At 39.6% G+C, this 26,161-nt stretch overlaps 1 protein-coding gene across 3 annotated transcripts; it reads right to left on the bottom strand.

Annotated features, from left to right (window-relative positions):
- Window positions 1-4,615: 4,615 nt before the first annotated feature.
- SRI (sorcin) lies at window positions 4,616-15,895 on the bottom strand. Of its 3 annotated transcripts, none has more exons than XM_075143812.1 (8): window positions 15,525-15,895; window positions 14,168-14,251; window positions 10,688-10,757; window positions 9,914-9,957; window positions 8,741-8,888; window positions 8,467-8,580; window positions 7,940-7,998; window positions 4,616-7,281 (listed from the first exon to the last, which is right to left on the bottom strand). In XM_075143812.1, the coding sequence occupies exons 1-8, from the start codon at window positions 15,573-15,575 to the stop codon at window positions 7,255-7,257; spliced, it is 597 nt and encodes a 198-aa protein (XP_074999913.1). In that variant the 5' UTR covers window positions 15,576-15,895; the 3' UTR covers window positions 4,616-7,254. The 3 variants fall into 3 exon arrangements, with proteins under 3 accessions (XP_074999913.1, XP_074999914.1, XP_074999915.1); XM_075143813.1 differs by lacking the exon at window positions 15,525-15,895 and adding an exon at window positions 14,829-15,324; XM_075143814.1 differs by lacking the exon at window positions 10,688-10,757 and having other exon boundaries at window positions 15,525-15,850.
- Between the last annotated feature and the right edge of the window lie 10,266 nt (window positions 15,896-26,161).

Below are 26,161 nucleotides of genomic sequence, written 5' to 3'. Positions count from 1 at the left end.
TTGCAAATATTTTTATCCACTGTAGTTAGTTACACTGGCAATAGCAATATAAATTGCCACATAATACCTCATCCAGTCTAAAATAGAGTACTTGTATTGTCAATAGGATAGCTCAGTCATTTTGACTCATTGAGACTCATGCTTTTATTTTGTTTTCAATTTTATTTTAATAAATGAACTAGTTATTGCCAGCTATGCTGTAGATGCCTGTTGAAGTGGGGAGGTCATCAGCTCTTCTCAATACATTACAAGTAATTGTCCATATGAGCATAGGACCCGTAGGATGAGGGTTATGTATTTCAACATGTGGGAGAAGAATCTTGTATAATTTAAAATAAAGTTAATATGACTAACTGATGGAGACTGGAAAATAGAGATCATATCCACATAATACTGCTGCACACTGATTCCACAGTTTAACAAGTAAAAATGTACCTGCTAATTCTGAATTTGTTGACATAAGAACTTCAGTAATCCATACTGTAGACTTTTGGTGAATATACTCAGGCAGTTTACCAGAAATGGTTGTGATTGATTGATAATTTACATATAATTTTGTTATATTTAAATAAGTACTTTTAAAGAGGTTGTTCATTTTATACAGCCTATCTCTGCATAAGTTGTGAACCTAAGTCACTACTTGCCAGTTACATGATTTGAAGTGTGACTTGACTTTGAAGATAGCTATTTCCAGATGACTTAAGAGTTTTGTTCTTCATTTATGAGCTGTTGAACCTGCTAAGCTGATGTACTCATTAGATAATTTTGATTGTGCTAATGAACAAATGGACCTGTGGGTTATAGCCTGAAATTGTGTCAATAGCTAGTGTACTGAAGTCCTCTTACCTGAATCCCTGTTGCTGGTTTTAAATGAACTGAGTGGTCTTGTCAACACCAATGTGATAACTGTTTTCAAAACCAGGGCTAAGAAGAGGTACATACACTATTACAGGCATGCATATACTACAAATTCTGACAGAATTTGCAGTTATTTCATTGTGTAATGAATAGGATAGGATGTAACATGAAACGATGAGACTCTGTAATCCTATGGGATAACAGGTTAGCTCTTAAGACTTGCTCTGTCATTGAATCCCATACCTAGCTGTTGTAAGCAAACTTGCCAAACTCCAGTGTAAAACTCAGCGAGCTCCTGTTCTCTTCTCTTCCGTCTCCTTTCCGCTCCTGCTGAAAAGCATCTCCATGAATGATAATTACATCCACTAACAGCCTCTTGTGTTGGTTGGCTAAGGTCGAAAAGCTGCAAAGTCGCCTTTCCACACAATGTCCTGGATAAGGTTTTTCTAGTGCTGTTAATACATCTTTTGCTCTTGCTACAGCATAGGTGATGGAGCCTCATGTCTCATGTGCAGTTTGCACTGGTAAAACCATTTTGTGGCTCAGCCGTCCTTTCTCACCCTCTAGATTGTTGAAGGCTAAGCCTCTTTAATCGTGGAGTTTGTGAACCTGAAAGTTGTGCTGTGTCCTATTTCTCTTGCTCTAAGTCTGAAGATCATCCATGTCTTTCTCTAAGTTACTTAAGTATCTGTTACTTAAGTATCATTAGCAGACTGTTTGGGCCACTGTTATCAACCACAGTGTGAGGTTATTTACCTCATTTTTAAAGAGCTTGAGCATTCTGGTCTCTCCTGAAGCCAGTTTTTTGTCCAGAATGGATTATCCATCAGACTGCTGAGCTGATGACCCACAATTTGCATGGTTTCCAAACCATATGAGACATCAGCAATACGGGATTTGGCTTTGATCAGATTTCCTGAAGACAAATATAAGTGAACTGCACACATATGTACAGCTTGTCATCCCATAACTGCATGCTGGGGTAACGTTCCTGTGTGCACATAACTATTATCCTAATAGAGTCGAGAAGAAGGAAACAGTGAAACTGAGTGTGTAGACATAGTTGCAACACAGATAGGACTCTTAAGTGTGATTTCAACAGGAAATTAAGTAATACTTCCTATCATCTACACTAAGAAACTCCTTTGACCTGAATATTTTCCAAGTCAGCTTACGAAAAACGTTTCTGGTGCCTCAAGTATGGATGCTGATGTAAACTAAAGCTTTGGAAACAGTAGCTCATACACCCAGCACGTGGTATCTTGTCATTCCACAAGTTTTCTGCAACTATTTAGTGAAGCTCTCCAACAATCAACATTAATATGTTATCTCAGCCAAGTAATCAAAACAAGCAGTAAAAATAAGTTCAGAACACAGAAATGTGGTTGTTTGCTCACACTTGAGAAACTTTGTACCTGACTTCAAAATTGGCTCACCTAGCCAGGTCTAGTGGTTTTAGTTCTCTAAAATCCAATCTACACCAGTTTCAGAATCACTTTAGCTAAGCCAGCTCTAAATTGTTTAAAAACTTCTGCTACGTAGACAGGCCGTAATTGCAATATAACTCAGAAAGAGATGAGGAAGATTGGGGAAAGTAAGCGCGGAGCAGTTAAAAAGAAACACATTCTCTAAGGGAGACGTATAGGTGTCTTACACTATTTTTAATTACTACAGCATAAAATGTCAAAGCAACAAGCTAATTTTTTTTTGTTTCTGTATTCCTCTGAATAAAAAAAATAAAGTTTTGGTTAAAAAAAATCTTAACATGGGGCCTTAAGACCTTATATATTCTAACTTTAGCATGGAGAGTCTATTTTTACAACCACGTTAGAAATTCTGTATATAGGCCTGACTGACCTTGTAAGTATAGTGGTGCTAGCAGCTAATCATGCAATACTGTAAGGCTCTGTATAACAGTAAATATTGATTTATTTTGATAATTGGTACAAGGACTCCTGCTCACTGCCTGTGTAGAGAGACTGCATATTTTATGCTTGGAAATACAGTCCAGAACATAATCAAACTGTGAATATATAACCTGATTTTTCTTTTCTTAAGGGTAAAGATATATTACAATAGGTAATGTTTTATATAGAATACAGTACTTATTTTTATTGTTGCATAAATGCAAAATATTTTTTTCAGAATAGCAAAGCATTACATAATTTTTAATCTGCTGGAGAAAACACTATTTACAGTATGATCAGTTCTTTCAGCAAAGCTTTTGAGGTGGTATATACCAATTGGCTCTGCCAGCTTCATTTTGTGCTAATGTTTATCTTGGGCATTGCTGTAAAAAAAAGCTATCTATTTTTTCACTCATACTAGCCCTTATTGAGAAAGCATTTAGAAAGGCAAGGAGAATCGAGTTTCACCACTGGGGCTGGGCTAGTATTAGCAAAAACAACCAATCATCTACCCCATATTGTTGTCTTTGCTAGTTAAAATCCTTTAAAGATCATACCTGATGTAATAGAAACATAAGATTTTGACAAACACCAAAATGAAGCATTGCAATTTACAACTTCCAGCTTTGAGTATGATATTTTTGTCATAAACATTACAGGCATTGGGCTGTTGAAGTGAATGAATCTGGGTTTCATGTAGCTAAACAAAATGTTGCTTTTTATAAAATCTAATAATTGTAATTTGGGGTTCTAAATTCCTGCTCACTTTTAATAACAGCATCACAGTATCCACTTCTATGAGAGTATTTAATACAAATGCCTGTGGTTTTCAATGTTACTAACATATTGTAACATCAGTAAAGTGACTTTCAATGACAAAGGCTGTTGTATTTTGTTCTCCTAAGTCCTTATATTTAGCATTTCCTGTTTTATAGGTCTCTGGAAAGATGCTGCGTGCATGGGAAAAAAAAGGCTAATGGCTAGTAATAGAATACAAATGCTATTTTTAATAGAATACAGATGATGTTTTTCAAATTCCAGGGTTGAAAATGATCCTGAGAGCATCCCAGTCTTTGTCTTAGGGTCCTACTGTTCTCAAGGCAATCTAAAATTACTGTTCCTTAGGTTTGTGTGTCTGAGGGCAACCTAGAAAAATAATCCACAGTCTAAACTATGCCCAAATGTTTGCATAAAGGTCAAGAGCAATCACCCCACTTAGTAGCACATAAGCATCCTTCCCCGGATGCTTTTTGGGAAAGAGAAACACTGAATTCCCAATTATAGATAACTTTCTCTAAAGCAGGTAACTTGCATATTCAAATTGCCCACTGAATCTACTCTTAATGGGGAAGAAATTTTCACGTAGGTTTCAAGTGGCTTTTTTTTAGCTAGATGACAGCAAATTCTGTAATCACTCCTTAGCAACCGTATTTATAATCTTTGTTTATGTCTAAACATGAAAGATGATTTATCCTATCAGTCCCTGTGAATACCACGGATTTTTGAAATGCTTATGGAGAACAAAAAGCAATTATTTCTTGGGTAAGGTAGAATTTGTTCCTGGTTTTGGAGCAATTTGTTTTCCAGTTTTCTGTTTTGTGTTTCCTAGAAGATCCCTGAAGAAAACCCTACTGTTTTATGCTGTTGTTCTTGCAGTATTTCACTACCCAGTAGCTGGTTGGTGCCAAAATAGTAATTCATTCTGGGGAAATAAACTGGGAAAGACTTAGCGTGTTTGTTATTGGTCCTCTTCTTTCATTGCTCCAGGCACCTGTTATGCCTCTCATTAAAAAAAAAAAGTAACCCCCCCCCATCCAAAAAAAAGCCAAGTATGCAAAATAAGCTGAACACATTTTTCAAGCCAAGCTTTTAATTGTAGGTGCAATTTTACTCCCACATATTATTTCATCAATAATTCTTGTGATTTATTGCATAACTTCATACCTGTATAGGAGTGTGGAACTTCTGGGGGGGTCTCAGATCATTTAGTAAGTTACACTTATCTTCAAGAACATTGTATTCATTATTGCCTGATATTTTCTTTCATTAGTAGTTTCAGGCCTGTGGTGGGTGGAGAATTGGAAGAGCAAAAGCAAAAAAAAATTGCAGATCAATGTAAAACAGCTTAATAAGTGAAGGAAAAAAAGGGGGGGGAAAAAAAGCCATGCAAAGGCAGTCACTCACCACCTCCCACCAGCAGACCAATGCCCAGCCAGTCCCCAAGCAACAGCTACTTCGGAGAGACTGACCCACCCCTACCCGAGGTTTGTTGTGAGCATGATGTGATGTGGCATGGAATATCCCTTTGGTCCATTGGGGTCAGCTGTCCCCCCTGCGTTCCCTCCCAGCCTCTCGCCCACCCTCAGCCTACTCACTGGGGTCACGGTGAGAAACAGAGACGACTCGGATGCTGTACAAGACTGCTCAGCAACAGCTAAAACACTGGTGTGTTACCAACACTGTTTTAGTCACAAATCTAAACCACAGCACCCTACAGGCTGCTATAAAGAAAACATTAATTCCATCCCAGCCAAACCCAGTATAAGATCAGAAACACGATTAAGCAGAAGTATGAGACAGATGTTGTGTGGGAAATGAGCATTTTGGTAAAGATGCCTCATCCTTTTTGGGGTAAAATTAACAGTGTAAGGATCAATACTGTGTTTATGCGAAGTGGTCTAATCAAAACCCTACAGGAAGAACAGCCTTTGCTCAGTTTACTAACTTTGTCAGCTGTCAAAGTTTTGAACTACACCAGAACTGATGTTGGCTACTTCAGTCAAACAAATTTTTATGGACTTTGGTCATGTTAGAAATGCTTTCTATAGCATTCCATGTCTGTTTCCCAACTTTATGTGCAACAGGACAGTGTACAATTATCAGAATGTGGAAGTATAATCATGTCTATGCCTTTAAAATTCATTTTTGAGGGCAGAAAGAGAACTGGCTTCTGAAATGAAACTAGAAGCAATATCCAAAGGATTCTGAATTGAAGTGGTAAGTACTAGTTGCTTCTTTAGGTGAGACCAGCCAGCTTTGAATTTATAGCCCACAAACTAGAGACCTAGACTTTACAGTATTCTTAGGAAGCTAGGGTATAAAATAGTATCTTCAAGCAGGATTTCTGCTCCGAGAATTATTTCTGTTGTTTGTCCAGTGACATACACACATATGTATCTATATAGACACACACGCATGTATAGTTTTGCTTTCATTCCTTAGTGCAAAGGCTCCTCCTCAAAAGAGCTCTAAACCACTAATATAAGAAATACACTCCTTTTAACATTCTTCTGGCATTCTTTGCATTCACAAGGCTAACAAAAGAACATCTATCACTCCTCTGTGGTAGGCAGAAGTGACCAAAATTAACAAAAGTTTCATTAACTTCTTTCATTGGGAAAAAAGTTTCAACTACCTCCATACTGTTATGCTGCTCCCTCTTCCCACACAATGTCAATCTCCCCCTCAAAAAAAAAAAAATCAACCGAAACCCCCCACCAAACAAAACCCCTTTTTTTTCCCTGAAAAATCTCGGGCAAAGAAAGTCTTGCCTTTCCATATCTGCTTTCATGTAAATTCTACAGCATTGGTAATTACTGCTGTCATCTGAAATAGTAATCTGGCAAGAATTTTTCAAAGTGGGGTTTGGCCCTTGTATGTTCGTTGGCTTACAGAGGCAGGAAAGGCGACTTGTTAGGGTTTAAAGCGGAGGAGATGATAGAAACATTAACTTACATGTAACTGAAGTGTGGCACCTTAGAAGTTCATTGTTAAAGGGAAAGTTAATGTATAAAGTGACACAGCGTAGTTTTTGTATGTTTAAAAATGTTTTATATAGTGACACAAACAGCAAGAATCTTACTGGAACAAAAGCCCCCTATACAAGAGCACACTGCTAGCAGAGTTCTCTGCTATGTTTTGTCGCGTCCCTGAAGTTCTAACAGGTAGTCCTACACTCAGTGCCCGGTGTCACAGACTTCATCTTGTAAATAGCTAGCTGCCAAAATAAGCAACTTAAACTTACTGATGTTCTAACAGACCAGCGTAAAATGATCATTCCAAAAGCTCTTTCAGTTTGTCTTACGCTGTCAAAGACAAAAGAATATGTATCATCTTATGTCATACACATGATACTGTTTAAGACAGAAAAAGGTAAGCTGCACTCCAGGAACAGGTTTTAGTGAATCACAGGAAAAAAAGTAAACACACAGAGAAAAACTAACTATCTGCATAATTTGAGTTACATATAGTGAATTGCAAGTTTATGAAAATAAAAAGCATCTTTAATAGTCACAGGTTGAAAGTTAGAGATGACAGTACATGAGTAGTTTATAGTCATTGTCAAAACTAAAAAAATGCAAGTGTATAAAGCAGTATCTTCATAGAATATGCAATTTCCAATATTGAGATACACAATCATTGGAAGATTTGGCAAAGCAAAACACAAACTGGAATGTTAATCGTGATCATCCACAGCTTCCTTCCTGATTTAGATGCTCATAACACACTGTATGAACTGAAAAAAGAATAACCACTTATTAGATGTATGGTGGAGACCAAGTTTTCACTTTTTCTCCTAAAATACTCATTGTCACTACCCTTTTCTGTAAACGAATTCAGACCACGAACAACAAAGCTTTGAAATGAAATATGAAAATTAGCTAATAGTTAATTAAAACAAAGCATCTCCTTAATAATAACAACAAGAACAAAAAAAAACAGGAATACTTGAATCTGGTGTTCTCCTTTTCCTGCACAGATGCAGCCAGGAAGCCAAGACCTACAAGCCTGACTGAGTGTGATTTGTGTCTGTCCCCACCGCACCTCCCCCAACCTTTCCTGGGAAAAATGCCTACCAAGCCTTAAAACAAATGAAGAAAAAAAAAAAGTCATAGAAAGTGATATTAGCAAGCAACGTAGCCTCTTAGATCTTCTTGGATCATGCTGGTAAGAAGTCCAGACAAAAATGCACAACAACGTTTTACAGAACTCTATAAAATACGTGAAAACTTTGAGACAATACTCAACAAAACCCAGAACCTTTGTGCTCTCAGGTAACACCATCAGCGTAGGGAAGACAGGCATAAACTCAAATCATTACTGTTTGTCTTCAGTTTTAAGTTTTTCTTTAGTTTTACCCTGTAACTTTAACTTATTCCTTAAAGTTCACTTACATCATCATACTGGAAGTTCACAAAACCCTGCTGAGATGTATCCCTTCTTCTAAAACATTCTGCAAAAATGCATTAAGAAATCAAAACAAAAACCAGGTAAGAAGAATTACACAGTTAATTTTTTTAAAATGCATTGTACTTTCATTAAATGCCCCAAGTGACATGAATGAGAACTCATGAAGAACACTGTAATTCATTCCAAGACTTAATTGCCCGTTCTTCATTTTCATATTTATCATATACAACCCTTTACATTCTGTTGATAAATATAGTTTCCCAATTTTGGTAACATAACTCTTCTAGTCTCTGGAATAAATCCTGCATTAGTTTTAAGTCCATTTTTCAATGGGGATTTAAAAAAATCATAATCTACAATGGTTCCAGTTCTGCATGTAAACTCTATTGAAAGAAACCCATTTTGTGTTACATAAAAGTTAAAGTTGAACTTGAGATAACTGAGTGACTAGATTTTGTAAAATAAAAGTATATTACGGGGATGATAGTAACAAGGCCATAATCCAGCATACCAGTGAGAACTCTGAGTTTCACACAGCAGGCAATGTAGTCATCAAATGTAATCTTTCCACGAGTGCTGTATCGCCTTGTGATTGCAGTCACTGCCTGTGGGCTCAGTCTAAATCCTATTTGAAAATAAAAAGTCTATATTGAAAAGACAGGTAAGTTAACAGAATCCAACACATTTTTAATTGGAAATATCATGTGTCAGTTACTGCAGGATGATAACTGGTACTGGGAAATGCCGTAAATCAGTGTCAGAAGCAAGAACATTTCACAACTTACCCATATTCATCAAGGCTTTCTCCAGTTCTTGACGATCCACTGTACCACTTCTATCGTTGTCAAAACTTACGAAGTGTTGCTTCCAGCCATTGACCACAGCCCAGAGTTCTTTAAACTCATTAAATCCCAGTGTGCCAGACATATCCCTCTGAGTCCAAAGCTAAGAAAAACATTTCTTAACTTAAAAAATTTTAAAAAAGCCCTCTCATCAATGGAAATCTGTATCACCTGTAGTTAAAAACTCTTTCTTGAAGATCAGTATTAACAATATTTTACTATTATTAATTTTTCTGGTAGAAAACTAACTACAGCATCCCACAGCACAGAGATAATACTACTGACCAAAACCAAAGGTCAGAGAACTTGCTCTCCCCACTTCTTCTCAGCGAAATCTGATAAAACTATTTGATCTTTGTGAATTTAACTCAGTTCACACACTTCTCTTCTACCTATCGCAGTGTAATTGTTACCAATAAAATACATACCTGAAATAAAAATAGATGCCAAATGAAAAACTACTTTAAGTTAGAATAATATCAGTTGTCTCGCATTCTAAGTGGTTTGTTCAAGGTGAGCTAACAGCCCTTCCAGTTTCATTTCTGCTTTTTTCTTTTTAAATAGCAAAACATTTGAACATTGACAATTTAAGTTTTGAATAAAAAACTCCAAAGATTCCAACCTTGCACAGTATACCTAAGTCTCCCATAGGTCCTACTGCTCAATGCCATATACCATCTCATCAGATACTCAAACCCAATTCATTCAAGGAACAGGATTCAGGGGGACTTAGATTGTATTCAGGCTGTGTAGAACAAATGCTTAATTCATTAGGAAGGACATCTACAATGTTGTCCAATTTCAAAAGCACAACGAGCGATTTGCACAAAACTCTATTCTGGGCTGCCAGACCTGACTCTTCATACATTCGATGTCCCCTAGGCTTAGAGGGATACCACTTGTTGTAAGAAGATCAGTCACTGAGAGCCTCATTTATTAGAATTTCATCCAGTAAAATGATTACAACAGAATTTTGTAGTTCCCCAATTATAATGATCATAATTACTTATCAAATAAGAGCTGAATGGGAATTACAAAGCATTTCCTAAATTTTGGGCACCCTCTCATCTTTGCTTACGTAATGCAAAAATGTTTACATTTCATAGTGAAGGATACATCCAGCATTGAGATCATGAGTCTGCAAGTCTCTAAGTTGAAAGCTGATTAAATTAGAAAAAGGAAAAATAAGTTATATTAAAAGAATGGTTTTCAGTTTTGTTTGTCTAAATGTTACATTTTAAATTGCTTTTTATTATATACTGACAATATATTATAATGTATAAAATACTACATAATTGCTTCCACTGTATATAGCCATACCATATTTCGATCCAAATAAGAGCTTTTAATCATTACTTGTTAGAAAAACTGACAGCAGACAATCTGGAGGCAATTCAAGTTATATTTAAAATTAATTTGCTCTTATCTCAATCCATAAAGGTTTTGGGTATCAGACAAAGCGGTCATTTAAATTTCACCATAGACACCATTGAGGAAGCCAGTTTTATTCACAGAAGCTCAATTTTGTAAATTGAACACACTAGGTATCCCAACAGGAGTCCTGCCACAGAATTTTTTGGTCCATATCAAAGCTTAATTTAAAAACAAAGCAAAACACCTTTTTAAGAATTGGCTGTCCATTACAAAACAAAACACTTCTCCAATTCCACAGCTCAGCAGTGGGGAACTAAGGAGGCTGAGAAGGGAAGTCTTATATGCACAGAACTGAATACAGAGAATTTATGTTTCAAAGCAATCCGTATGGAAAGAAAGCCCTTCCACCATGCAAATAAAAAAAAAAAAACTCTGCAGAAGGCACAACTACAAGTGTTTTCTAGTAGATGGCATAAGAATTAGTATGCTTTTGGCTTATTTAAATCATTAACTTACGTTTATATGCTCCTGCAATCCCTGACTGGGTGAGACATCTCTGTAGCTCATCAGCATCTATTTGTCCATCCTTTCGATAACAGAAGATGTATCAGCTATTGTTTTAATTCCCTCTCCCAGGCTGGTTATTCCCAGTACCCACTCCCTTTTAAGGGGCATTCGTTACCCCTTCAAAAAACAACTGGTTACCTGTCTGCTATATGACAGAAACTGCCTTTTATAACCCATATCTGTAATGATGTTTCTTTAGTTGATATTTTTGCAATATGCATTAGCTTTCCCATCTAGTGATGTACTAAAAAATGAACAGGATTGGCAGGTTTGCTATAAACTTAACTTTAAAAAAAAAAAAACAAAACCAAACCCACATCAAATATTGGTAGCATATACTTGAGAGCCAGCTGCATAGAAACCAAGGTGCAAGATTTTGAACAGAAAGACAGCTTTCCTTAAAGTACTAATTTTAACTTAGTGGGTATTGCAATCACTTTAGATTATACGTTTATGATCTCACTGCTACAGTAGGAAACCTAGAACCCAGATCATACATACCCTCTTCTCAAGACAGCCTTAAAACTTACAAATCTAAAAAAACCTGTTTTTTTGGGAATAGTAAGTTGTTAGCACAACAAACAAAAGCAGAAAGCAAAGAACTTTGAAAGAAAAACAAAACAAACGCAGGAAAGATACCTATCTGCACAGTTTGGAAAATGACTCATTTCCAATGCATCCTGCTCAGGGCCAAATAGAGAAAGCAACTGCCAATTCATGGAAAACAATGAGCTGTCAAAAGTGGAGCTGGAATTCTAGGTCACATTCCTCACACACCCAACATGAAGTTCGGTTCACAGAAAGTTTGAGTATAATTTAACCTCATTTAGGGATGGAACATCGTATCTGTAAATATAAAAAATGACGTGACTTTTGTAAAGCATTAAATAGGGAAAAGAGTTGCTTTATATTTGAAACAAATTTATTTGCCTCAGCATTTTCCTTATGTTTTTAAATCCAGTAAGCATTTTTTTTTTCCTTCTTTTTTTTAAGAACAGAGATATGCTACTAAATGGCATGGGAATGGCAGAGCCAGGTAACTAAATGGGAATGGCAGAGCCAGGTAACTTTCAGAAATGAAGTATCATTATTTATAGGACAAATAGCAGTTAATATGTTAAATGATATTTGACAAGGTCTGAAAAAAAGATCAACAATGTTTTGATTCTATGTAAAATTAATGGCAGCTAAACCCAAAATTGCTTCAAACTACTCCATCAGTCTAACTATACAGATGTATTTAAAACTTTACATTCACAGGAAAATTTAAGAAAAAAAAAAAAAAAAGAGATCTGAAATAGCCATGCATATTAAGCAGCAAATCTCTTCAAAGCCCTTGTGCCTTCTGAAACAAAGGCAGGATCTGCATAACTTTAAAATAGTCAAGAAGACAGAAGAGCATGATTTGTAATCATCATTAACATTAGCAAAAAGATGCTTAGGGTTTTTTGGGTTGTTTTGTTTTGTTTTTAAGTAGAACTAGACAAGGCACAGGGGCTTTGCAAACAGACTAAAAAAAAGAAAATTATTACTTCCTACAAAGACAGACTCAATTAATTTAATAAAGATTTGAAAAAATACTTTTGACTTTCTTCTCTAAATAAAGAAAACTAATTCCTCAAATCTAAGACAAGATCTCTGTTGTAAACTACTTCAAAGAAAGCTCAGACATAACATTATAGATTATATAGGCATAAAAACAACACAGAAAGCAGCAAACCATAGCCAAAAACTTTACTAATTCTACAGTAAATACTTATGGAAAACTGTGAGATGTGGCTTTTTACAGACTTGCACAGATGGCTGTAAAAGCAACTGATAATTTATCTGTTCCATTTCCCTGTCTCCTTACACAGTTTTTACTTCTGCACAGCCACTGGTCTCTGCAACTGACTCTTACAATTCTAAGGATAACATTTTAAAAGCTACCCAGTTTATTTCAATAAGGAATAATTTCTACAAATAAAAAGTATTTAAGAATAGTAACTGAAGCACTCTTAAGCGCTAACTCGATCATACCCATTAGCTCACTGGTTCCCAGCTTTCAGTAACCATGCCTCACTTGAGAAGCCTGGGGGTGGTCTATGCTTTGCTGAGGTCCAGCTCCTGCCACCTCTTCTCCACAGGGCTGCATCCTGTTTGCCCTTACCTCCCTTTCTCTTTACACGAGGAGCTTACTCATTTTTCCAGTGTCAGTTACTGGCTCCACAGCTGATTCCTGGCACACACCCAGGTGGCACCTAGATGCAGAGGCATCTCAGCTGGCAGGCAAACTGTCAGCACGTTCAGCTGAATTTAGCTTGGGCTCCACCTTACCAGAGAGGCTGCCTCGCTACACATAGGTCGTTCCAGTGTTCTCCTTTACTACAATACATGGCCTACATATTTTCATAAGCAATGTTAAAGAAGTAATATATAGACTGTAAGAGGCATTATTAATTCAAAAGAGTAACATAGAGAACAAAAATAACCCAAATTACAGTCTTAAACTGGGAATTTAAACATCAGCTAATATTGCTGAATTCAAACTTTCATGCTGTGGTTATGTCTACCTGTGGATAACAGATCCAGGAGCAGAGGTTTAGATTTGCACACACCCTAGAAGCGTGCAATAAATAGCTATACGTATGGCCAACAAAGACAGAACTTCAGCTCAATAAACCTAACTTATTTGCTCCTAAACTTTGTAATATATTTCAAGAACTACTTACTTCTAGTAACATCCATAATCATACAAAAACAATATCTGCCACAAAATTACAGGAAAGAAATTAAAAATGCAGTGCAGAATGACAGGGAGGAAAAAAGAAAGGCCTAAATGAAAGTTGTGAATGCCTTTTCCTCTAAAAGAATAATCACTCTATCCTACCAGCAAACCCAGATATTGGCACAACTCAAGACTGCTTTTCCGTCTGTGAGTCTATTAAGTCTATTACGATCATGTAATGATCTCTTTCTTATTAGCATTTCCTGCTCTTAGCCAGGCCATCTCCACAGCCTGTGCTTCCCGTTGTTTCTGGCTTCTTTCTCCTGAAACTGACAGCATTCCCCAACCCCGAGCTGAGCCACAATTCAGTTACAATGTTTCATGTAACTATATAGTCCCTGTATATACTTATATAGGAAATATAGCGCATACATGCGTACATGTGCGTGTATATATATGTATGCATTTCCACACACTATATAGAAACTAATAGCATTACTCAAACTGTATAGTTCCTGTGTGTATATAGCTATACGGTATAGCTATATGCTATATATAGCAGATAGGCTAAGTAAAACCATTCTGGGTTTGTTTTTTTTTTTAAAAACTTGAAACAGTTTTCCTCACTGCAAATATTAGGCATTCCTCTTTCCAAAAGCTAATGCAGAAATTATTCCCCAGAAGAAAAAATCCAAGAAATAAATAACATTTTATAAGCTTACCTGCCCCGCTACTGCAGCAAAATAACCGTACAAAGGATCCTGAGCTTGTCCAGGGAATGCTGGTCCTCCTGGAGCTCCTCCATACTTCAGAAATCAAGAAGAAAATTAATTTTAAATCAATGATTCAGTTAACTGTTAAGAAACTGCAGTGTTTGTACTTAAGAATCAACTTTCATATACGCACTATGCAAAAAAAGTCAGACCAATCAAAAAAGAAATTCCTTAAAAAAAAAAAAAAGACACAATCTTGGTATCGAGATACTCATTTATTATAATTTAAGTAGGTCAGTGTATAACCTTGCAAAGGAGCAATCAACTGATCTAGATGCAGCATGGTGTATCTCATCAAGGTTGAATTCTAGTCTACTACTAGCAGAAAACGGGGTACTGAAGATAAGGCTACTAAGGCTCCGCAGATTTTTCTTTCTACTTCAAAAAAGTTGAGCAAGACAGATCTCTAGGGAAAATACTTGAAGAATATGCATTAAGCATGGATTTTTTTTAAATAAAATCGATTCTTAACTGAAAATCATGGAATGACAGAAGATAATCCTGTTTGACTGAGTTGAACCAATAATCTGTGTAAAAGTGTCGATACCCATCTTTTGCCGGGACAAGAATATGCCTTTTTTGGAGACGGACAGAGCTTCATCAGGTGTACCTTATTCTCCAAAGCCGCTTAGCTATTTATCGGCCTATGAAGCGAAGACAGCTTTACACAAGGTATTAGACACAAGACCTCGCTCGGGGGGATCGCGTGGGGAGCCGACTCGGGGAGCGACACCCTCAGAAGTGACTTTCGCCCACCGGCAGCACCTGTCAGGAACGTGCCTCCTCTCTTCTCCCCTCTGCCGCGGGCGGAGCCCCGGGCCGGCTCCAGCAGCACTGCCCGCGAAGGAGCGGCGGGCAGGCGGCCGGGAGGGCCGGGCACTGCCACGCCTGAGGCGGCTCCCATCGCTTCCCCGGGCGGGCCGGAAAGCCGACGCCCCCGCCCCGGCGAAGCGTCCCCCCGCCTAGAGAGCCTGCAAAGCCACCCCTGCCTGCGCCGCGCGTACGACAGCCGCGCCCCCCCAACTCGGCCGGAGGCCCCGCGGCCGGGCAGGGCCACATCGGGCCGCCGGGGAGCCGAGGCCGGCGCCCCTCACCGCGGGCGGGACGGCCCGGAAGGCGCCTCAGGTCCCCGGCAGTGCGCGGGGAGGGGGGAAAGGCAGGGAAGGGGCTGCCCCGCCCCAGCGCCATCGCCCGCGCCTCAGCCAGGCTGCCCCGCCGCCGTGGCGGCCCCGAGCCCAGGCTCGGCGCAACCGCGCCCCGCCAGCCCCCGCCGCCCGGGCTCAGCCCGCCGCCAGCCCCCGCTCACCCCGCCCTGGTAGAAACCGCCGCCGGGAGCCGGCTGCCCGGGAAACGCCATCTTCCGCTGGCACCTGCCCTTGCCCAGTCCGGCCTCCTCCGGCCCCAACCACCCGGCCAGAAAGGGGGGACCGGGATGGGCCGCGGGCTCCGGAAAGGGCCGGGGCTGGAAGCTTTGCCACCCGTGCCGGGCAAGCGGCTGCCTCCAGTCACCGGAGCAGCCGGGCAGTGCAAGACGGTGCCGGCGGGAGCTGAGGGACCACCCCCTCCAGCCCCCCCACCCCCATCGGGGTGGTACAGGCCGCCGGCCCGGAGGCGGCTTTTCCTCCCCACAGCAACTGGGCGGCGCGGCGCTGCTTCGGGGCCCGCCCGTGCCGGAGCGGCGGGTCGGCCCCTTCCCCTGCGTTTTTCGTCGCTGCCGGTGTTGTTGGGGCGGTGCGGCTCCTTCAGGGCGGGACGCAGGCGGGGAGTGCTGCGGGCGCTACAGGCCGCGGGCGCTGGAGGCCGCGGCATCAGGCGCGGGGGCGGCGGAGGCGGAGGGGAGCGGGTTCAGCTCGCCTGCGGGGTGTCCCTGCCAGCAGTTGTCAGACACGCAACGGGAGGCAGCGCCCGTGGTAACCACCGGACAGCCGGGAAGGAGCGGCGGCGGGAAGGCCAGAGGCTCGGTGCTGCCCCGGCCCGCCCGCAGCGCCAGGCAGCAGAGGTGGGGTCCCTGGCACAGCCCGGGGACTGCGGCTGCTGTGGGAGTGGGCGTCTGTGTCGCGCTGTTACCCACTAAGGCGTTTGGAAAGCACTGAAAAGGTTCACCGGTGAATCGCCTCTGTTGATGTCAAATTATTTAAAAATCACGCATTCGTGATTGACAAAAAGGCCATAAAGCCCATAAACTCAGTAGTTCGTGTGTATGTATCACAGAATGCATCGTTACATTAAACATGTACTGTAGCTTTCTCTTCAAAGTCTGAACACCTATCGCTGGGCCCAAAGACAGAGAAAATAGATAAGCTGTACAATTTTCTCTTGGGTCTGTAGGTCCAAATTCTTCTGGAGCAGGAACGAAGGGGGAATGCCAGTGTCCCGCTGGAGCTAGGAAGCCCTTTCGTGCTGGGTCCCACCAGCAGTGCTCAGTCTGAGGCCGCTCTGGTTTTGGCGATTAGCTGGGGGACTCAGCTTTGATGTCCTCCTCTCCTCCAGGCTGGAGGAACTTGCTGGTACAACCCGTGCTTTAATCCGACTGACTCTTCCTTTGCTTCAGTACCCCAGGAAGCAATGCCACCTGAAATGGCCACAGCTTGGCCTGAGCTGGACTGTTTATTTGCAAAATATTAGAACTTCCTCATGTTGAGAGGTATTTAATTAAGTTGCAAGAGGATGAGAAATTATTTGCTAGAGTCTGTATGACTGAAACAAATCTGCTGATGGAGACCTTGCAGGGTAAATGGTCTACTGTCAGAAATCTGAAAGCATAACATTTTATTTTCTGTTTGTTGGCAAAATTCTGAAGAACTTTATAAATTTGTGTAGGATCTTATTAATTTAATCACGCTAATTTATAGTAAACTTTTCATTAACAGTGAGTCACCCTTCTCAGCTTCTAAGTCATCCAGTAAACAGGGCTTTCAGACATATATTTTTATTATTTCAGCACCAATTACACTGATACAGTTGATAGTTGCCAGTAACATGAAAACAAGTACTATGGTGTTCTGTGAAATTTAATAATCAATAGAGGTGCCGAATGAAGGAGGCAAATCATTATTTACTACCTTCATCACACAGGATAGCATATAGAAAGCCCATCTTTTCAGGCAGCTGAGAAACAAAGTAGTGAATCTGGCTAGCTTTTCGGCTGAAGAAATACCTGTCTCACAAGAGTATTTGAATAAGCGTCTGTTGATACCAAACTGTGCAGTGGTCAAATAGTTTTGTTTACCAGACTTAATCATGTGCAGTGTAGGTTATTGGAGACACTGTGCTGAACCTTGTTAGAGTACATATATTAACGTCTGGGCAAGAAGCCTTCCTAATTAGAATAGGATCTAGGTACAGTGATAAAAATATTGAAGGCTGGAAAGACTGAAAATAAGTGGCAAAGAATATAAGTGATAAGATTTGAAGACTTATACACTGATAAGCAAAGTGTCAAACAGTATGTATGTATTGCCAATAGCTTGAAGATAATAGGAAGGAACTTTTAATTGTTTTAGTGAGAAAAAAACAGATAAGATTCAGACCAGTTGGTAGATAAAGATATTACAACTGTATCACTGTAGCTGTATAGAAAAGGTAGATGTGTTTCATGAGTTTGGGGGGTTTTTTAGTACTTGAACTCAGCAGCATAAATACCTAGTCATCCTTCATTTGCAGTCCTTCTACTGAGACTACTGGCAATGAACACTGCACTCAGTAGTTAATATTTGCAAGATTATTTCAATTCAACCACGCATAAGCAAAATACTTAGGAGACAGATGTAACAAAGTGATGTATTTTATATGGTTCGTTGGGTAGGCATTTTGTTTGCGCTGGTGCATTTGTTTATTCAGTTTTTATCTGAGGAAAAGGAAGGCTGCAAAGGAAGGCTGTTCGAGGAGATTAACAAGTACACATCTGCCTTCTGAAGGGCTACTGAGCTATGATAACTGTTTAAGTTATAGTAAGATCATTGCATAAGAAATACATCAGTAAGAAATCTGTGTAGAATGAATAGCTACTGATCTTGCAGATCTCAAAGAATATGTAATCCCTCTAGTGGGAAGACAGAAGTCAAGCAACACAGAATGCTAGTACTATTGTCTTTTTTTGAGATAATTCATTATATTTTCCTAAGAAAAGACCTAAGTAAAATAATTTTGTTTAGAAAATGAAAATTATGTATGCAGTTTACATTCCATAGCTTTTGCTAGATTCTTCATAATAATGATGTTAAGAAGATACAGTAATATAGCATTACTGCCTTAAAATCTGATCACAGGTCACATTCATTGTACGTACCACCCTTTCTCACAGTGGACGAAGGCTAGCTTAAACCCATTGCAAGTCACACTTTCTGCTTGCCCCTCTTCCCTGCCTCTGCCCCACTAAGTCTGGATACGTTTAACCCTGACATGAGCTTGCACATGATGTGGGAATTCAGCCACCCTGAGCTGAAAGCCTCGAGCCACACCATGCTGCCAGTTACGTTCCCATCTGATGTCGCGGCTGGGAGCTCGGTGGTGGTGTGGTGAGGCGTCACGCTTTCCTGGTAAGCCGGGTGTGGAATTTGTCCTTTCCAGAACTGCAATGAAAGAAGCTAGGGAGGAGACAGGGAATTAAAGTTCGAATTTCCTGAAGTGTTTACTTAGCACATCTGAGGGGATAAAAACTTGAGAATAAGTGTATTACTTAAGGAGGGATAAAAAATAATCTCCTTACCCTTTTAATTGCCATAACTCGAGAAGAGGCATACATTCAAACAGTGGAAAGGTAAATTTAGTACAGACTAGAATACAGTGCCTCACTCGGTGCCCAGAATGAATGGTTCTCCACTGTTCTGCTGCTTTTTCTTCTCTTTGACACCACCCTTTCTTTTTCTATTTACTGCACATTATTTATACTCAGTTCTGCAGCCAGTTATTCTGTACAGGGATTTTCTGTAATAGCCAAGTTTTATGTTGGAATCATCAAATAATGTACTTGCAAGGGTAGGGTATAGGGGGAAGGCATTTCTGTCACTTTATAGGTAAAAAGAGTATGGAGATTAAAAGTTTCTATAAATTTTGATTGTCAAGTTTGAGCTACCTGAATTTTCTCCAACCCCATATGACTTTCAGACTTTCCCTCCCAGCTCCAACCTCTTTAACAGATGGTTCAGTGGTGACCAACTTCCTTACCCCATACCCCTTCCCTTCTTTGTTTCCTCTGTGTTCAGCATTGTGGGAATTTTTCATCACTCACTGGGCATCAGCAAGAGTATCGCCGAAGGCCTAAGGCAAGATAACCTTAATTGTGGATGATGCAGCTAGTGAGGTTTTGCTACTGAGATTTTTGAGGCTAACAATCAGCTTTTATTCAATGCAGTACAATAACACAACTTACCACGTCTGTTTCATAATAAATATAGCAGTTTGTGCTATATATATAGCAGTTTGTGCTATATATATTCCCCAGGCACGAGATCTTTACAGAATTAAAGGTAAAATGTAGTTTTTCAGTAACAACATTAATTTCTAAGATCTCGCAGCTTGCAATCAGATGGTTCCCAAGATGGTCTTTAACTAAAGTTGTAATTACATTATAAAGATATCTGAAGATAACAGTGATACATGCCTATGACTTGGAAAAGACATTTGCAGTTCTGCTTACTTTGCATATCACTTTACAACTGATCTTTATTCCTTTACCACATACCTTATTTCAAAACCTTCAGTACTGAAAACTTGGATAATTTAAAACAGATTGATGAGAACTAGAGCAAGTCATGCAAGCTCCTTTAATCCTTGGTTGGATAACATGGGGTCAGGATCCAGATCTGCACTGTTTTTGCCAGACAGAAGCCGAAGTATGAAAATGATCTGCATATAAATGATCGCAGCACAGAATAAATTCAGCAATAAGGCATCTGATTCCCTCTGTACAGCACTTTTTACAATAGTATGTGTCAGCATATATGTTCTGATATAAATCAGAATATATATAATGCTACTTTACCTTCTTACAGGGTAGGACTCAGCTGTACTGGCTGGAAGATAAGCGTTAGCTTGTAAACTCCCAGTTGCAGATGAATAGAAAGTGCTGCGAAGCCTGGTTCTTCTGAAGCAATGTCACGGGTATCCATCTAGAAAAGGGTATTCCTGGTTCCACTCCCTATTTTCTGAATGATTTCTTTAAAAACCTGTGGCTATCTAATGAAAAATGGACAAATAGTCCAGGAGGCCAAGCTTGAAATGCATGATCTGTGGGCTAAAGACAAAGATCCCACTTGTTTGTTCTCTTGATTAAATTTTCAGTTGCACAGTGGCTTTGTTTTAATATGTGAGCTGAAGCATGGTATTTTACAAAATTCCCTTAAGCTAGGAATTTAGAGCACTAACTTGTTCTCAGGTAGCCTAAAACTCATTTTTGCCAATTTGTGGGTGAAACCCTAAGCATTAGAGGTTAGATGTGTATTAATTATGCAAGAAAGTGGCACTGTGCTATTCTCCCCCCCACGTTTTGCACTGAGCTCAGTTCTGCCAAGCGGTCCTGTCAGAGGAGATAGGAATTATGCTCTGCTTGAGTACCAAAATGGTGGTAGGTGGGAAATAAGCTCATAGCTGGTTAGTCAGCCGTGGGGCAGTACTTCTGGGCAGAAAACCAGCATGTAGAACGTAGAAATGGTGTTTCAAGTGTCTAAATTCTGTGATTGTCACTCATTAGGTGCCTGATGTCCATTTGGGCTCTCATTCTTACCTTCTAGCTTTCTTGAGAATCTAGGCAGATAGCATTTATTCTGTCCATGTCTAGTGCTTGAACTGAGTTGACACCACTGCAGCGCTACCAGAATTCATCTTCGTTTGCTGATCTGTAATTTCCATAATCGATGAGACTGGCAGAATTACTGGGGAAATGACTTGGGCTGGTTTGCATATGACTCACCCAACAGCATGCAAATAAATGGCTTGAGGAAAATAAAGTTTATTTTTTCTTTGCTTGTTTAATTACCCCACTACCACAAATGATGCATTGGAGTTTCTAGCATTTGGGGAAATCACAAGTTTCAGCACATCTGGAGTGAAAGTGCCACACCCTGTGGAAAAAAATCACTTTCCTGATCATGATGTCTCCCCTTGGTGCCTGTTTTGGTTACTGTTTTTGTTACTACACGGGGTGTGTGTTGAGAAAATCCTCCAATATTGCAACATGCATCCCCAAGTGGCCAACAGGAGATGTATTTGCAGTTCCTGTCACGAAACTTTATCATACTTGAGTACACTCTTAAAGCCATACCAGTGAACACAAAATTTCTTCCTCTAGCTGTGGCTTTTGTATTTTTTCTCACATGTATAGTCCATGCTGTTTTCCTTGTCCCTTATATTAGCTTTTTTGCTCCTTTTGTTCGTTGCTTACGACCTTTCCGAGCTAAAGATGGAAGGAATCAGCCTACTGCTGTCCCCAAAAGCGCCCACCAGATGTCACACTGGTACTTCTAGTACGGGCACATCACCCATGCTTGATGGCTTTCTAACCTACACCCCGGTTTTACCATATACAAATATAAGCTCTGCCAAAGGTAGAAACGGAACCCACCTAGACAGGTGTCAGGTACCTGCTGCGGGAGCAGCTCCTTGGGTCTCAGTGCTGATCTCTAGTAGGAGCTGTAATATTCCTGAGCCATTCTTTGTGTCAAACTTCCTTTGTAAATATCTAACAGTGGTTGAGGAGTTTATATACAGATTTTTCTATTGGGGAAAAAAAAAAACCTTAGCATGGGTTCAAGCATATATTTTTTGAAATCCACTCTGAAGTTTTTGGCTAATATCTAAATGTTTGGGTATGATAGTTCTAAATAGCTAAATTGGTTAAGCAGTGTAATTTATCTAAAGTTAGCTATAAGTCTGCCACTTAAAGTATTCGATTTTGCCATGTTTTATATGAACTGGATCACAGGGAACATTTCTCCTCCCTCTGTTGGGGGTAAGATTATGTGATATGGGAAGAATCTTTTTGTCCACCTAGAAAGAATAAGCACGACCTACACATGAGGTCATGATTAGTCAAATAAAGTCAGTAATCATTAGCCAGCTATGTATAATAATGTATCAAAACATATTCATATTTGATGCATCGAGCTTCAAGACATGATACCATGGCTATCAGGACAGCTGATGCTATACAGATTGTTCTTATTTCAGGTTTGTCAGATGTCTTGTACACTTTTTTTTGTTGTCATATTGATGCTTCTTTCTTGTCCAGTTCTTTTGTAGCTGAATCCTTTCATACTTCATTAATATGTACACCTAATTATAGGTGATTCTTCCTTATTCTTTCAGTAAAATGATTAGCATTTTCAGGAAAATAAAAAAAAGATTCTGCGTGACCTCTTAGTAAAAACATCCACATATGTTGTTTGAAACTATGCATAGGGCTTATAAGAAAGCAAAGGGGTAAAGAGACCAGACAGGCTGTCAGTTGCTGTAGTCTGTGCTTCAAAAAGTTTAGGGCGCTCTAACTAGAAAAAGGTACAGAGCTTTATTGTTTTGCTGTTCTGATAACTGTATATTGTCATGAACAATAATACAGATTTTCATATAATCTACCTGCTCCAGGAATCTTTACAGATGCTAATAATCCTTGCTGTTTTGCATTTGTGTTGTGCATGCTTGACATGTTACATCCAGAAATGAATTGGCCTTGAGCTGTCTAAGAGCACTCTGCAAGTTTACAGCAAAGCTTTCTGATACCCTTTGAATTTTATTTAAGCAAAAGTTAAAGCAATTGGTTGGTGGCAGCAAACACTAAAAAAAAAGGCTCTTTGAAGTTTGGAGCTGCTGTCAGATGTGGGAGCCCGATCTGGGCAGTGTCCATCCATGGCTGGGCCCCCATGGCTGGCTAAAGCCCTTGTGAAGCCAAAAAAGATGTGGATAAGCACAGTCACCTCAACACTCTTCTGGATTAGAGAGTTTGTATAACTCTCTAAGGATGTTCCCATCCTCTTCCCTTTCTGCTTTCATCCACAGGTTTTGTGTCTTCGTTCATTTCTGGTGTTTTTCATCACCTTTCGTATTAGCTAATATCTACTATGGTTTTCTGAGGATTTAGCTTAAGCATAGTACCTCCAAATTTAACACAGCAAAACATTGTCAGCCTTTCACACACGTATTTCACATACATACTTCACAAAATTGATCAAAAACATTGTTCTCTTCCTGTTCTAAAGCAGAGGCTAATGAAAATATTAAAGACTGGGAAAAAAACCCTAAAAACCATGGTCTAATAAAACCATGAACATATTCAGGGCAGAGCCAACTCCATAGTCGTTCTGACATGTAAGATGGTTATACGATAGCTCATGACCATCATTATCTTGGATTTAAGGGGCCTCAGTTCTTCACTGGTGGTGAAGTTACAGTGAGTTACTCCTGCATAGTCCTATTTTGCACAGGAACTTATGATGATGCAAAGACTGAATCCGTGAACAGTCTTGTGAAACTCTCTGCTGAAAACCTGCTTGGGAGAGGAGGTCACAGATTCCTATTTTCATGCTTGTAGAAGTGGCCAGGCCAGAAGTAAGTAAGCCTGCTTCCTCTGGAGGTTTGCTTTTCTTAAGAAGTGAGTGGAGGGAGAAGAATAAGGATGGATTAAGTGCTTTATTTTGTTTCCCTCATGAACTCTGTTAATAAAATTAGTCAGAAAGCAATTCTCTGCAAATACTTCCCTCTTCCTCTCTGGAATAAAACATGGAGGCATGTTAAGGGGTATCGTTATCCTGGCTGAAAAAAATCTGATTTTAAAAGTTGTCTTCAATGTAGGTATACCTTAGGTATGAGTACTTTGCACCCAAAGAGAGGGACTTCTTCTGATGCAGGAGTTAGAGCTCAGGGTGTCAACAGTGGTCAGATGCCTCTGATTCTGTCTACCTTTGAACACTTCTCTTTACCACTTACCTCCTTGTCAACAAGACTTTTTTTTTTTTCCCCTCTGGGTCTTTCCACTTATTTAATTTGTAAAATCTTTAGGTAGAACTTCCATAATTCAACTAATTACAGCATGAATATTCAGCAGAAGTAATCTTATTTAAGCATTTATTACATCCAAGATTGGGATTTAAGGCACGTTCACAGAGTGCATTAGCACTGCACTGTGATCCCTTTTTAGCTTGCTGCTTCTGCCATAGGTAACAGATTGAATTTAATTAGTTTATTTTATTATTATGTATCTTCTAAAAACTAAACATCCCTACTTAGGAAGTTGTTGTTACTGTGTTTTCCACTAAATTTATTTTTACTTTTTTTCCTGGCGCATCTCTGACACAAACAGTGTTTGGACTGATCACTGAAACTTCTCTCCAGATAGCTAAGGCAAAAATCCGTGGCTCGCTATTACACATACTCTGTGCTTGTGCTAGAGTGACCTACTTAAGAAACTCTTCACTTTTTTTTTTGCTCGTAACTGTGTGGGGAAAGAAGCAGATGATGAAACAGCATGATTGTTTTTTCATTTGTCTGTTTTTAGGAACTTGCGGAAGAATAAGCAAAAGGTATGCAAGTGGTAGCGTTCACACACTCATTCCCCCATTTTAAAGAATAAACATGCATTTTGTGATGAAGTGTAACCTTCTGCGTTCCACAGGCGATTAACATTTCATCTGATGCTGGTGTCCACATGCTAAACTCAGTGACCTAGGCTTGACTAAAGCATCCACACCAGCATCCAAGTTTGATCTAATGTTTGCAAGAGACAGTGAATCCACCCATGCTAAAGAATACTTCCTGATAACATGAGGATAATTGTTTTCACTGTTTTTGTCTTCAAGGCACAACCAGAAGGTTTCTAATCTAACTTTGTAAGGCTTTAACTCCAGGCATTCTTCTTGTATCTTTCTCATGCTGGGATAATGATATTTGATACTGGTGCTTTGTCTCTCTACTGGTTCTAATACTTCTCCTAACCTAAGCATTTACAGCTTATTAGTCTTCATGTTCTTTTCTTTGGAAAGAGAAGTTGTAATGGAGCCATATATTTCCTTATGTGTGTTCTTTGAAAATAAGTGCAACAGCATCAAATGTCAAATACCTAAACCTGCGAAGAATTGAACAAGTTTCTTTACTCCCAGCCTCTGGGTAGAGTGCTTTAAATAGAGCTGCAGCTTTAAGCCAAGTCAAAGCTGTCTAGTACACTTGTGGTTTTACCTGAAGCTTATGTGATACTCCCTGTATACTTCTCTCACACTTGCTGCTTTGTTAAACAATCCCAGAGTTGCATATGTTTGTATACCTTGTATTTTTTTCTGCTGTTTCATAAAAGAGATGAGCTGCTTTTTCCCACTTCTCCAGTTACTGGATTATGAAATTTCGTCATTAGGATAATGACCAGGGTATGTTTAATTGCATTCACCTCTAACTTTTTTTGCAGAGGTGAATGAATTAAATTCCTGTAGTCTGTAAATGAAAGGAATATTTCCACATTCTTACACCATTTTTGGTGTAATGGACTTTTCTCCAGAGTCTTCATTGTCCTTTTCACAAGGTGAAACAGTATGCAGCCGCTGCTCTCTGCAGCAGTTGAGTAACTTCCCTTCCCTGTACATCTGAAAATCACAAGACCATGTTAGATCTTTCTCCTGTCCTCCCGTTCCTACTCCCCTAGCATATTTGAACATGGTTCATAACCCTTTCTAGCAGACCCTCTGTGAATCGTTTTCAGCCGGTGCTTTCCAGGCTACCTCTCCTTGGGCTGGAAGTGTGGCGTGCAGTCTTTGTTCCTCGACAATGACCTTCTGCAGAGCTGGATTCAGTGGTGCCGGGGCTGAAAACGCACCATTCATCGAATCGCTTCCATGTGTATCTGTCCTCATTGCTCATAAGGATTTCCAGGGTAATATAACTTGCACATTTCCTCAGCAATGATTTTATGTTTGTTATGGGTAATGGTAGGCCTGCAACTAATTCCTGAGAAACTCCCTAGAAACC

This window comes from Calonectris borealis, chromosome 2, assembly GCF_964195595.1.
Source record: "Calonectris borealis chromosome 2, bCalBor7.hap1.2, whole genome shotgun sequence".
NCBI classification, from domain to species: domain Eukaryota; kingdom Metazoa; phylum Chordata; class Aves; order Procellariiformes; family Procellariidae; genus Calonectris; species Calonectris borealis.
This window is presented reverse-complemented; position numbering and strand designations above follow the sequence as displayed.

What these genes read in the sequence shown, in the direction of transcription:
- SRI (XM_075143812.1), bottom strand. Translation starts at nt 15,575, where the DNA reads ATGGCGTTTCCCGGGCAGCCGGCTCCCGGCGGCGGTTTCTACCAGGGC. An exon ending in GATTGCAGGAGCATATAAAC is followed by an intron (nt 9,958 to 10,687) that starts GTAAGTTAATGA and finishes TAATTTAATCAG; the next exon opens with CTTTCAACTTAGAGACTTGC. An exon ending in TGAACTTCCAGTATGATGAT is followed by an intron (nt 7,282 to 7,939) that starts GTAAGTGAACTT and finishes TTCTTTTTTCAG; the next exon opens with TTCATACAGTGTGTTATGAG.